Raw genomic sequence first — 13,976 nt, forward strand, 5'->3', positions numbered from 1 at the left:
TCTTTTTTTTTTTTCTCCCATGCATTTCATTCATTTTCTATTTTCTTTTTAATTTTGCACAAGATTTTTACGGAACAAAAGGAACTGAACTGTGGAATCCATCTTCTCAAAAAAGAAAACCTCTTCGGCTCTCTAAAAAATTCGCAATGGAGATTATTTAAAAAAAAAAAAAAAACATATTGTATATTACTCTCAAAGCTAACTACGTAGTGAAATTAATCGAGCAAAAAGCCAATGAAAAAGTTGTTTGTCCGCGTAAATATGTTGCACAAATGGAGGAAACTGCTGCACAAACGGAGGAAACTACAACTCAAGCTTGACCAACATATATTCTAGCTATGGGAGTTCCCATTTTGCTTTTTTCTTGAAAGGCTAAATCCATTTATGAAGTTTGCTCCGGCTATCATCTTGTTATAGTTTGAACAGGCCTAAAGTTATTCATACTAAGATCTAAATCCACAAAATTCATTTGGTCCTTGATCGGCTGCATGGAAACAAAATTGCTAATGGAACTGCAAAAAAAAAAAAAAAAAAAAACCGTGATTTCTTCCAATTCTATAAGCCACTGTTCAGTTTATGTTCCTTTCCTGACTCCTTAAAAGAGCTTGTGAGATAGAGGGAACAAATGAAGTGCAGGTGAGAAAGAGAAAGTTCCATTAGAAAAGGATGGAGAAGGATGATTTTAGAAAACTTAAAGGGTATTCTTGGTTAAATAAAATAAAATAAGGATGTAATGAAAGTTTGGGCAAACAATAGGATGATATTGGTTAAAATTCCAACTTAAAGAATTAATTTGGAGCTAGTATAAAAACAGAGGGACCATTTGTGTGAGAATAAAAGGATACAATCCCAATCCCCAAACCACCGGCAGTGTGTAAGATAAGAAAGAAAGAAAGAAAGATGCCGGTATTCAAAACGCCGTTTAACGGTTACTCCGTGAAATTCAGCCCCTTTTACGAAAACCGACTGGCTGTGGCGACGGCGCAGAATTTCGGGATCCTTGGTAACGGGAGAGTTCACATTCTTGAGCTCACTCCAAACGGACCAATTTCGGAGCTTGCCTCGTTTGACACGGCTGATGGTGTTTACGATGTTTGCTGGTCCGAAGCTCACGATTCCCTCGTAATCGCTGCAAGTGGTGATGGTTCTGTCAAACTCTACGACCTTTCTTTGCCTCCCACCAATAACCCCATTCGTTCTTTTAAGGAACATACACGAGAAGTTCACTCTGTAGACTATAATACCGTCAGAAAAGACTCCTTCTTATCAGCCTCTTGGGATGATACTGTCAAGCTATGGACAGTCGATAGAAATGCTAGTGTTAGGACTTTTAAGGAGCATGCTTATTGTGTCTATTCCGCTGCTTGGAATCCAAGACATGCTGATATCTTTGCTTCTGCTTCTGGGGATTGTACTACTCGCATCTGGGATGTTCGCGAACCAGGTAAGGAAAATCGTTAATTTTATTCAAATGTTATTTGTTTTCCTTGCTAGGGTTGACTTGTTTTCTGGTTTTCTTTTATTTGTTGTATCACCTAGAAAAGGGGGCAGTTTTTTATCTCGTGCTTGCTTGTTTTGCGAGACCAATTTGGTTGGCTAACCTGTAACTTTCACCTTTTTAATGGGGTTCAATTCCCCACCTTATAATCCCTACTATGTGTAGTAAAAAAGCTATTTTTGGTTTTAAAGGTATGGGGATGTATTCCGCCTTGAGAGTAATAATAATGACCACGATATTCATTAAAGTGATTTTGTTCCATAATTGGTAGAGAAAAACTAGTTCAGTTATTGCAAGATCATAACTTTGAGTGCTGAGGTTTGTAAAGAAGTTGATGGAACTACACATTTTAATCATTATAATTTCATTCATGATTTGTGAAGGGTCTACCATGATTCTTCCTGCACACGAGTTTGAAATCCTGGCATGTGACTGGAATAAGTACGATGATTGTATCATTGCAACCGCATCAGTTGATAAGTCAATCAAGGTTTGGGATATTAGGAATTATAGAGTGCCAATAGCAGTGCTTAATGGGCATGGATATGCAGTGAGGAAAGTGAGGTTTTCACCACATAGAGCGAGTGCGATGGTTTCTTGTTCATATGACATGACCGTTTGCATGTGGGATTACATGGTGGAAGATGCACTTATTGGGAGGTATGATCATCACACAGAGTTTGCTGTTGGAGTTGATATTAGCGTTCTCGTTGAAGGTCTATTGGCTAGTACAGGATGGGATGAACTTGTTTATGTTTGGCAACATGGAATGGACCCTAGAGCTCCTTGATAAAGGGATGTCAAACTTTTTCTTCTTTTTACTCATGTACTTTATTTTAAAAGCAGAAGTGATAAACATATCTTTTTCAGTCTCTTATCATGTCTTCTGTTGAGGTTATAGAATAATTTGAAGTTTCGTTGTATTTAAGATTATGGTAAAACCTTGATGAATAACATTTACACCAAACAACTTTGATGTTTCAAAAAATATGCACTATATTCAATCCCTTTGGGTTCTTCTGCATTGCATTTTTGGAATGTCAGTTCCCTGAATTTGTTTAATATTATTCAGAATTTTATTAGGGGCAGTGGGTGAGGTAAGGGTTGAAAAGAAGGCAATATCCTTCTGATTGTCGTGATTTAGCTTGATTTGTGCGCAGGCATTTTTATTTAAATGCCTTCAACAATACTTTAGTGGAAGATGCATTCCTGATCAAGCACTTAAGACTCATTCTTGTTATTCATAGGTTCGTGTTAGTTCTTCTAAGATGTCTTGCTTACTTGAGGGATCATCATGTCATGGGGTCTATGTTATATTTAACAATGCATTTTGACGGAAGATAGACAACTAAATATGCTCAACTACACTCTGAAGGGTTAAAGGATAAAAAATAACCGATGTTCAAAATGACTTTTAATTGGGTTTTCAATTTTATGAGAAGTTGCATTGGCCGTCGAGTTATGGTCTTGATCTATGGTGTATGATTCATGAGACTATGGGTTGAGGGCTTGAGATCTACAGATTGTGAAATTTGAAGAATGATACCCTTTCCGTGAGCATGGAGATGGTCAGAGTTCTGCTGATGATTAACGTCCTAGTTGGTATGTACAAGTGTCATGAAAATTATGAGATGCTTCTTTGTAGATGGTGGTAAACCTTCTTCAATTTAGTTAACTGCAGTCCTCATAAAACTTCTCTTTTAATCTGACTGTAAATACTGTTTCCTGGTTACATTATCACTACTGGCACAGACTTGCAGGTTGTGTCTGGTAGCAGGCACATATGAACCTTGGAAAGTTTCAGGTATACGACATTGTACTATTACACTTATGTCTGCCTGATACTGGGACTTAGTAAAGGATTCGGGTTTCGCGTTTAGAGAAGGGCTAAGATAAGAAACTAGTATAACTTTGGTTATTTGTTTACTGAATGTGTAAACAAAATGCTTACTTCACTAAATCTGTACAGCAGCAAAACTTTGATATTTCTAGAAGGATCAGTTTACAAGCAAATTGGGTCTGGTGCTGGGAAGAAGAAAGTGAACTGTTTAATGTTGGGTATAATTCAAGCCTGAAGACAGTTTGCCTATGTAGAATGAGAAGGGTCCTTTCTTTGAGGATTTGGCAATGCTATTCCTTGTCCGTATTTTGTATCTCGAGTATCATGTCTCCACATGGTTTTGCTGCTTGCATCAACATTTGCTATATTCTTCATGCTTGCACAGGGTTATTTCCTTCCTGATGTTATTTTTGAGGTACGAGAAAATATGCCATATCTCTTGCCCTATTGCAGCCGCTTCTGTTTCCCCTTTTTTTTTTTTTTTTTTTTTTTTTTTTGCTTAATCAAAAAAAAGGGAAACAGAAGCGGCTGCAATAGGGCAAGAGATATGGCATATTTTCTCTTGAAGTATAATCCTCTTGCAGCATTCCGCCGAGTATAAAGAATCAACCAGCTAAGTATAGACGTGCTGTCACGCCCCAACCTGGGGAGGCATGGCCGGAACCTGGTGCCTTACTAGGCCCGAGCGTACCACTCTGAATTCTAAAAAATTCTCGATAAATATCATCTTGAATAATGCCATAGTTGATACCAAAAACTGTATTCATCCCACGATAATTCAAGCAAGTCAAAGGAAGAAAAGCTGCCATAGTTTAATGTTTGAATCATATAAGGTACCACTTGAACAATGAGGTTTTCTTAAACTAAAAAGTCAAGTATTATAGCATGTTGAAACAGAAACAGCTTAACATTGATCTAAAAAATTTGGCTTTTTTGGGGTGGGGGTTGGGGAGAGAAGAAAGATTTAAGTCGGAAAGAAGCCAGAAAATTTCAGAAAATGTTTAAATAAGAGCAGAAAAGGAGAATTTTAAGAGTGCAAAAACTGCAAATTACATCAAAAGGAGAAACTGATATGCAGAAGCGGTCAACTTAATAATAGTGAGATGGTTTATTACAAGAGGGAAAGTAAAGGTACAGATACAACAAAATAGCCTCAGCTTTTAAGTTAATGACGTTTTAGCATGTCCAAGAGCAACTTAAGTGCGGCGTAGCTCAAAATACAAATTCAACCAAAAGGGTCTAAGTCCAACCACATTTGTAGTCGAGAACATATACAAGTACAAGAGACAAGGGATAAAGTAGAAAAGCTAGCAAAGAAGTCCAAAGGGGAAAGGTGCTACGAACACTTGCAAAGACCCCCACAACAACACAAACAATCAGAATAACCAGCACTTCTGATGAGAAGTCCCATGACAATCCTCTGGCATAGACGAGAGACAGGAAGACGGATAGACAAAGGAGATTGTTCATAGTCACTGATCCGTACAACTGCAAGGTACCATCACATATGTTATCAAACCTAGACAATTGTATCAAGTAATACAAGCGATCAACCTGCTCAATTGCTCATTATAGAACAAACTAGAGTTGAAAAGTGTACTCATGCAACATTTAAAATTGATAAACAAGCCATATGTGTGCCTTACTTTCCCGAGAAAAAAAAGTAAGAGAAGCTTTCATATGAGTAGCCAGGCTACACTGACATTTAAGTAAATTCTGCGACAAAGAGAAATAAAACTTTGGCATGAAAGGTAATCTTTACAAAGTCCTATTAGCAATTTTCCCATGGAACGATATATTGATTGTCATGCACCCAAGTGGCGGAGCCAGAATTTTCATTAAGGGGGTTCAAAAATATAAAGTAGTAAACAACAAAGAAGATAAGGGGGTTCAACATCTACTATATATATACATAAAAAATAATTTTAACCTTGTATATACAGGGTAATTTTCACCGAAGGCTCCGCCTACCAATGCCTAAAGGAACAAAACCTCCTACTTGAGGTCTCTGTCGGCTGATTTGCTTCAAGGGACTGCCAGCATATCTAAGCAGTAGTGCTATGGAAGAGTTAGAAATGCTGAACCTTAAGAGGTCTTTCAGCATATCGGAAAAGTGGGGTATTACAATCCCTTTAGACTGGATTGAAAGGATTAGTTGCTTAATAACAATCCTTCTTTCATTTTGGCATTGGACTCATAGCCTTTCCTTAAGTTAGTCAATTCTGGAGCTTGCTTTACAATGGAATTAAACTTTACGAAGAAAACCTGCCGCGTGTTCTTTTTTATCAACTCTGTGCCAATCCCAAATAGGTAGGGATAAGCTATATGAATCTTGTGTATCTACTCCACTCATTTCAGGTTCTATTTTATTCCCCCATTAAGTAACTGGTTTTAAGGAAAATAAAGAATTCTCTGAAACTAGATGTTACTTTAGATCTCACACTAATCCAACACGGACATACAAATTCTAAACAAACTGCAAAAACTCTTAAAAAGGGTCAAACTCTTAACAATTAGTTGATATGTCTCTATAAATCTTTCACGTCCATTGTGCTTTGTTTTTAGCTAATTCACATGAAGAAAGAAAATAAAATTAGTGGACATCGAAGGGTAAAATAAAAGGAAAGCAAAATGCTAGAGAACAAGAAAGAAGAGGGAGCAAATGGACAGGAAGAAGTAATGACGAATAAGTCTTTTTCACTCTTACATAAAGGAGCCTAATGCACGGATTATAATCTCGTCTAAAGGATAAAGAGAGTAATTCTAATAATTAATCCAGTCTTGTGTGCACAAAAAAGCTACCAGATATTGGGGTTGTCAGGTTGTCAAATAAGGAGATTTATGCCCCTCACATTTTTCCTCTTTCTATTCTCTTGCCTCCTTTTTCCCCTCGCCCTTTCCCAATGTCCGCAACCCAAACAACATAGCCTCGACCTTCCACCATCAACTATCCATCTACCTACTTTGTTTTCCGATGGCCTCTTTCTGTCCCACCCCTCTAATTAGTTTTAAAAGAAGGATGGTTAAAACTGAGAAGAGTTATTGGAGTGTTACGTGATAGGAGGATATCTATCAAGTGAAAAACAAGTTCTATAGAACAGTTGTAAGACCGACAACATTATATGGTAATGGACGTTCGGACACATCTACAAGATCAGTGTAGAAAAATGCAAATATAAAAATTAGATGTGCGGTCACATAAGATTAGACAAAGTTAAAAATTATCCCGCTCGGTATAAGTTACGAGCAGGCACATAGAGAAGACAAAATGAGAGATTGCCCGATATGGTTTGGTCATGTCATACGTAAATTTCTGGATGCACCACTCTGTAAGTGTGAAATGATGATGATTCAAGTTGTTAAAAGGAAAGGAGGTAAATTACCATCTCAAAAAGGGAAGAAGAAGGAAACAGGATAAACCTCTAAAATCACATGGAAGAAAGTTATCTCCAAAGACCTATAATCTCTTGGTTGTAGACTTAGCGATAAATAGAACACAATAGAAGAAAAAGATATGTATAGTTGATACCAACTAGATGAGATAAAGGCTTAGTTATGTCAGTATGCTTAGATTAGGTCCAATATTTGCAAGGGCTTCTTAATTTTGTTTGAGATTTGTGTTTCAACTAAAATTACGGAAAACTGATATTGTTGGAGAATCTAAATTATTGATTAGAGAGCAAAATAGATCGATCCCAACTAGCTTGGGATTGAGGTGTAGTTGTTTTTGTTGTTTTTCTTTAGTACCATATCACTTGTTTCCTATCAAATGGAACAGACAATAAGCCATGTAAACAAATTGGGAAGGATGACTACAATTTTAAGCAAGTTAAAATGTAAATGTGTGTTTGCAGCAAAGAGAAAAGAGGAGTTTGTGGCAGAGGTAATTTATTCATCAAAAGTTTTATCCGGTATTCTGATCTGGTGGCACACCAAACAATAGACAAGATAAGTGATGGAATACTCTATCCAGTATCCATAATCTGATGTTACCAAATGGGTCAGAGGAATAACCGTCCTCCATTTTGTAATTTAAACCCCTTCCAACCATCTATCGCTCCTTTATCTCATCCTGCATCTACTGTTCCTTTTTTCTCTACTGTTCCTTTTTTCTGAATGCTATGTAATGCTTTCCCTATTTGCTATGTCTGGTTTACTTCTGTATTTCCTCTCTAAACTGCTTTGATATGCTTTACTTGAGCCGGGGGTCTATCGGAAACAGCCTCTCTACCTCCACGAGGTAGGGGTAAGGTCTGGCCGTACACTCTACCCTCCCTGGACCCACTTGTGGGATTACACTGGATGTGTTGTTGCTTATCTCATCCTGCATACCGACTGAACCTAAGGGATTTGACAAATTGGGAAACCTCAAATCGAGTCAGCCTCTTGATGTTCATTAATGATCTTCCAGGTTCATTGATGCAAGTAATGGGTAGCAAAACCACAATTTTGACTACATTAAAGGACAGAAGCTGCATAAGAAAAAACAAACCTCAGAAAATGTTAATGATGCAGATCTCAACTTTTTCCGGCTAGCAAAGACAATAGCTGACACTGCCTCACTGGAGTTGGTTGCCAGTGGCAGCGCTATGAATGAGATGAAGAAAGAAGGAATGCTGGTGGCACTGGAGAAATTATTGACAGCATCAACCAGGGGATCAGCAAACACGGCAGCAATGACGGTGCCCAGCAACAGCAATAGAACAGCCTTAATTGCAATTGATCTGGGATTTTCAACATCTTCAACACCTCCGTCACCTTGATCCCCTAAGAAATGGTGTTCTCTCCTTGTTTCCTGCAAGCATGTGTACATTTTATCACTATCTTCATTCTTCGCGGCAATAAAATATCTAGATAAGGTCATCAAAACTCAACAAACCTCATGCAAATCAGTGAGACACTTCATTGTATCAGAAGGACCAGTTTCAAGAGAAGGAGCCTTGGAACCTCTGGCCTCATTAAGCCATTTTGCAACTCCAGCAGTGAACTCAGACAGTTCAATTTGGTTATCATGAGAAGTATCGAAGTCTTTCATCAGTTTTTCCACAGCATCCTTCTCAATTTGGTTTATCTCATCAAGACGGATTCCTACTACCAGAGCTCTTAATTCAGAGTGGGAAAGATAACCATCATCATCTTCGTCAATCGCCTTGAATAGCCTGTCATGTAATCCTTCATCACGTTGATAGCATTCTAAAAATGATAAAACAGTGCAGAAAGCATTTTCAATCTTACTTCTCCAAAACGTCTATATTTGGTTCTCCCTCGTCTGTACAAAGCCTCCCCAATGCATGTTTTGTTAAATGTTTCAAAACTCCTGATATAACATGCTTCTGTTTTACAAAATCAAGTCGTCTACTCTGTATCCAAGGCTGAAAGACCTGCATTAAAAGTTAAAGAGAAGTTTAAAAGGACTTGCTTCATAAAAGAAGAGAAGAAACAAGTCATGATTTCTAGCTTTTAAAACAATGAAACTATTTATCAACCAGACAACCAGTTTATAGGATGAGAATAGATTTATCTTTATTTGTTTCTCTTTTCTGGAAGAGGAAGAGGTGTACAGGTGGCATCATGTTGTCTTTTGATACAAGTTCAACTCAGGTGGTTATGTGGAAAGTCTGGTATCCACTACTTAAAGCACGAAAAATAATAGGGGTTGCTATTTCTTATTTGATAAAATTCAGTTCAAAACTGTAAAAATTGATATTTATCTCCAAAAAGTGCAGTCAAGGCAGATCTTTGCAGTAAAAGGCTTTGCAGTTTCAAAGAAAATGAGAGTAGTCACAGTGAATAGAAGATAAAAACACATGGGCAATGTTACAATACCTGATAGAGACAATAAGAAACAAGCAGTGTCAGTGAAACGATTAGAGCAATCAAGACAGATAAATGTCTTGCTGAAGTTGAACTGAGGAGCTGTGGCAATTGGACAACAAGAAATGGAGTTACAGACACGGCCATTATCGTTGCAGCATGGCTTGTCCAGACGTCAGTACTAACACCAGAACCTACATTGATAGCTACTCATTGAATAGAAGCATCTTGATACACAAAATCTGCTATAGGTTAGCAGGAATATCACTTGCATAAGTACAAAGTTACTGACTCTATAGATTGCATGGAATTAATATGGCAAAACACCGACAAATTTCACGGACCAGTTAAGTAAATTGGAACAAGTAAGCTGTCATCACAGATATTTCAGAGCCCCGAACTTTTGGTCTTTGTCGCTTCCTCTAGTCACTATGAGAGTCATGCACTATGAGCTCAATACATATATCTAGTCCCTGTAGTTTTGGTAATCAGATGGTAGACAAGTTTTGTGAAATATCCCATATTGTACACGTGTAACGAACTCTCTCAATAAATCTCAGATTCTTATTGGCTATTGGAGATCAGTATTTCTACTAGGAATCCAATTCTTTGTCTTGCCTTTAGAGTCCAAACTTGTCTTTTAGGAAAACTCCTTACACACACATCCTCCTTATGGTCCAAGTATTTCAAAGACGAGAGTAGATTTAATCTATACAAAGGCAGGGGGTGATAGAATAACAGAAAGTGGTCTCTAGATATATACTTCAGGACAAAAAGGAGGGAAGAACAAGAAGGAACTTGTACATGTTTCTGTAAACATATTCTAAGGAGTTAAAGGGGCAAACCCGTCAAGCTGAATATTTTAGTGTCTTTCGAGTCTACAGCAGTAGAATTTTGTATGTCGCACTTGCCAACAATGCAACAGATTCCCCAAATAACAGTAATAAGCATCACAGTTGACCCAGCTAGCAAGCCCATTCCTACAGAAACCTGGCTCTGAGCAGCTGCAGAACCTCCAGATATCCCTGATACTGAAACAATGAAGTGAAAAGTAATAAGGAATTTTCGAAGCTCATTATGGCTTGTAACATATGGCTTTAAATGATATAGTATGCATTCAGGTTAACAAATATAATAGGAATCTTAGTGATTTTTCGGGCTGAGGTGTTGCAATCTCGGGGACAAAGTAAAATTCACTTGAATCGACTCTTGTGCAGTATTTCTTAATAAAGTAAGATTGCATCAAACCCCTAATCCCTTAATTCAGTTGGCATATTAGATCTTGAAAACGAGTTAGAAGTAATTCTACTCATTAAGTTATTTTTGCCTCATTTATTCCCCTCAAGATCAAGGTTCATATTATAAGGTTTGAACGAGTGCTTAGGTGCATGCCACCCAAAGGAGCATGTAGACTATGAGACATAGGGTAGGATCAGTGCTACAACAACAACATACCCAGTATAGTCCCACAAATGGGATCTGGGGAGAGTAGGATGTACGCTTTCCGACAGACACTCGGCACAATGGTAGGATCAGTGCTACCAAAGAAAAATATGGGAATGCCCTTTATTTTAATTTTTTTGGATAAACGGGAATGACTTATGAATCCACTGATGAGTATGAAGCAGATTTTAAGAAACATTGACTAAAATTTCAGACAAAAGACCTGCCCAAGGATTTCAAGACCCTGCATAAGAAAGCTGCACAATATCTTAACATGTGGATAGTCCTATATTTTTTGAAGTATTATAATACGAGTAGTTATTAAGACAGCCTTTAGTTGTTTAAAAATTGGGGCTTTTAGCACTTGGCCACTGATAGTTTGAGACAACTAGCACATAACACATTGTATATTAACTATTATATCAAGCACACTGTTACAAAATATTCTTATTTAGCACATACTCATCTACATTTTCACTCTAACTAGTACTAGTTAACATCCCATTGATTGTTACGGCTCAAGAAAACATCATTTCATTGTTACTCTCTCTGTCCCAATTTATATGACATACTTTCCTTTTTAGTCAATCCAAAAAGAATGACACATTTCCTTATTTGGCAACAATTTAATTTTAAACTTTATCTTTTACGCTTAACGAGACGATCTATAACTATACAAATATCTTTGATTTGTTTTAAACCACAAAATTCAAAAATCTTCTTTTATTTTTTAAACTGACGAGTCAAACTACATCGCCTTCCCCCACCTATGGATTCCAACACCCAGATTAAAAGAGAAGTTTTTAACGAATTCCATGTGTATATGCACTAAATTACTATTGAAAAGATTACGTAAAACAGATTTTGTTGTGAATCTATTGAGATTAAAAAAGAAACTGAATCTTGAGATCTTAAAAAATTATTAAAAGTTTGACATGTGACTCTTGTTTATATCACAACACAATGACAACTTTGTGTTGTACCCCACCCTCCCCCCCAAAAAAGGCAGATTGTCCAGGACTGGCTCAAAAAATAATAGGATAAAAAAAAAACATAAAATATTACTGCCTCCTACATTTAATATGTACTTGTTAGACGAGGAAACTCTGACTATCAATAGTCAACGTCGAGACATATTATAAAAGTATATATGACTTGGCATGTGAGATATATTATAAAAAATATTTGTCAACGTGATTGAATTTCGGAGGTAAATACACTAGATTAATTTATTTTCTCAAAATGTACATGTTCAGATGCTATACGAAAATACCATAACAATTAACAAGTGCAGTTATCCTTATATCAAATGAAAAATATTTTTTCCGTAACGATTTATGTGGCATCTTTCGAATTTCGAGAGTCAATTAAGTTTTTTTTTTTTATCAAAATTTCGTTTATGCCTTTTTAATATTTTTTAAGTTTTTAATTTTTAGTGATTTATAGTATTTTTGACGTAGTTTTCAAATGTATAAATATTATTTCAAAAAACATGATTGCTTCTATACGTCCGAGTTCAGGGTTAAAATTTAAAAGTTTTAATCTCGAAATTCTAATTGTGCAACATAAATTGAGACAGAGGCGCGAGCATATCTTAATTGGTCAGAATTAGATTAATTTGGATGTGGAAAAGCAACACAAAAGTTTCACTTGACAGTATATGGTTCTTCACCCTATCAAGTTCAGCGAATGAATTAATTACCAGATAATGAAAAAAAAAAAATTACTCCTTCCATTTTTCATTTTGTTTCAAAATAAGTTGTGTTTTAGGATTTCAAAAAGAAATTGATCTTATTCTTCCAAACTTCCCCTTATTTATAATTAAGAATCATTATCATAATTTTCTAAGAATAAGCAATTTCTTAAGAGGCGTGCATAAGTTAAAAACACTACTTGTTATGGAATGGAGGGAGTACAGTGTAAGAAAAATTCGAAAATGAGTGAAGAATAATGGTACCGAAAATGAGCATAGCATCAGGAAGAGCACCAAGCACAGGAAGAAATAGTCCACCAATAAGACCAGGTCCTAAAATCTCAAGCAAGAGTTCACTACCAGCAGACAGATACATAGCACCAAGGAACATAAGATAACCATAAACCAAAATAAGAAAAGCATTTCCAAAAGCAGTATTAGTACAAGGCAGAAATCCATAACTCTGTTTACAACTCTCTTCCACGGCACCGGCAAAATTATTCCAGTCGAGCCGGACAATATCTGAGTCACGACCGATCCCGGTATGAACTCCATCGGATATTAAACGGCCGTAAATGGTGCCGGGGAAGATAAGGAGGATGAGGAGAAGGAGATATGTTTTCAGATGCATTTTCACTAATGGTATGAAAATATATTCAGAATATCGTTACATATATATAAAGAGAGATAGTGATAAAAAGCATACATGACGTGTTACTTTTTTTTTACCGACTTTCATACCTCAATTCAATTGTTTCATTTTTCTATTTGAATTATCACCATTTAGAGTTAGAATATGATGGCAATTCAGGTAGGCAATATCAAGATGTGTTTTAGATGTACGAGAAAAAAAAAAAAAACTGATAATTAGGTGTGGAACTCGCGAAATAATAATAATTCAGGTGTATTTTATTCAGGCGTATTTTATACTACTGCTATACATTTAGCATAGTTTATATACAGGTCTTATACTGCTGTTATACATCTAGTAAAGTATAGTATACTTCACTAGACTTACTATATATAGAAGGGACATAGGTCTTTTCAGTATTTAAGAACTGAGGGGGGAATGGAAGTGGTCACTGGTCAATCAGAGGCGTTTAACAGAATTTTGTATTTAAGGGTGTGGGGTCATCCTGAAAATGATGTAGGAGTAACTTTTTCAAACGGAAGGTGAAATAAAGGGTGTTCAAATTTCGAGTTGGAATTTAGCTAGTCGACATAGATTTCCAAATTCTTTTTCAAAAATCTAATTTAGGTGAAATTTATTTGAATTTGGAAAAAAAGACTTCCAAAATCTATGACCAAACGAAAGCGCAAACAAAAGTTGGGAAGTTACAATTTTGTTTAGATGGAGTATATATTTTACTTGAAAAATAAGCTAAGAACTCATGAATGAAAACAATTATTCATCTTAAACATTTTCAAAACAAGTTTAGAATATTTCAATCATATTTAGGAATAATATCAGAAACTTCTTAAGGAATCCCTCATTTCAACAATGAATTCACAACTCAGAGCCTGTTTGGATGGGCTTATGCCTAAAAGCTGTTTGCAGCTTATAAGTTAAAAAAAATAAGTTGGGTAGTCTAACTTTTTTTTTTTTTTGCTTATAAGCTGCTTTAGATAAGTTAAGTCAAATGGGTCCAATTATTTTTTTGAGCTTATTTTAAGCACAAAATGACTTT

At 36.2% G+C, this 13,976-nt stretch overlaps 2 protein-coding genes across 2 annotated transcripts; one reads left to right on the top strand and one right to left on the bottom strand.

Annotated features, from left to right (window-relative positions):
• The first annotated feature begins 837 nt into the window (after positions 1–837).
• On the top strand, positions 838–2,504 carry LOC132636443 (peroxisome biogenesis protein 7). Its single transcript, XM_060353310.1, has 2 exons — positions 838–1,444; positions 1,882–2,504. The coding sequence occupies exons 1-2, from the start codon at positions 901–903 to the stop codon at positions 2,286–2,288; spliced, it is 951 nt and encodes a 316-aa protein (XP_060209293.1). The 5' UTR covers positions 838–900; the 3' UTR covers positions 2,289–2,504.
• Positions 2,505–4,409: 1,905 nt separating this feature from the next.
• LOC132636444 (sodium/calcium exchanger NCL-like) lies at positions 4,410–12,940 on the bottom strand. Its single transcript, XM_060353311.1, has 7 exons — positions 12,553–12,940; positions 9,998–10,183; positions 9,165–9,346; positions 8,574–8,719; positions 8,218–8,497; positions 7,831–8,133; positions 4,410–4,826 (listed from the first exon to the last, which is right to left on the bottom strand). The coding sequence occupies exons 1-7, from the start codon at positions 12,917–12,919 to the stop codon at positions 4,578–4,580; spliced, it is 1,713 nt and encodes a 570-aa protein (XP_060209294.1). The 5' UTR covers positions 12,920–12,940; the 3' UTR covers positions 4,410–4,577.
• Positions 12,941–13,976: the final 1,036 nt, after the last annotated feature.

The sequence above is a fragment of the Lycium barbarum genome, chromosome 4 (genome assembly GCF_019175385.1).
Source record: "Lycium barbarum isolate Lr01 chromosome 4, ASM1917538v2, whole genome shotgun sequence".
Lineage (NCBI taxonomy): Eukaryota > Viridiplantae > Streptophyta > Magnoliopsida > Solanales > Solanaceae > Lycium > Lycium barbarum.

What these genes read in the sequence shown, in the direction of transcription:
- LOC132636444 (XM_060353311.1), bottom strand. Translation starts at nt 12,919, where the DNA reads ATGCATCTGAAAACATATCTCCTTCTCCTCATCCTCCTTATCTTCCCC. An exon ending in TAAAATATTCAGCTTGACGG is followed by an intron (nt 9,347 to 9,997) that starts GTTTGCCCCTTT and finishes CTATCAATGTAG; the next exon opens with GTTCTGGTGTTAGTACTGAC. An exon ending in GTCTCACTGATTTGCATGAG is followed by an intron (nt 8,134 to 8,217) that starts GTTTGTTGAGTT and finishes ACATGCTTGCAG; the next exon opens with GAAACAAGGAGAGAACACCA.
- LOC132636443 (XM_060353310.1), top strand. Translation starts at nt 901, where the DNA reads ATGCCGGTATTCAAAACGCCGTTTAACGGTTACTCCGTGAAATTCAGC. An exon ending in CTGGGATGTTCGCGAACCAG is followed by an intron (nt 1,445 to 1,881) that starts GTAAGGAAAATC and finishes TGATTTGTGAAG; the next exon opens with GGTCTACCATGATTCTTCCT.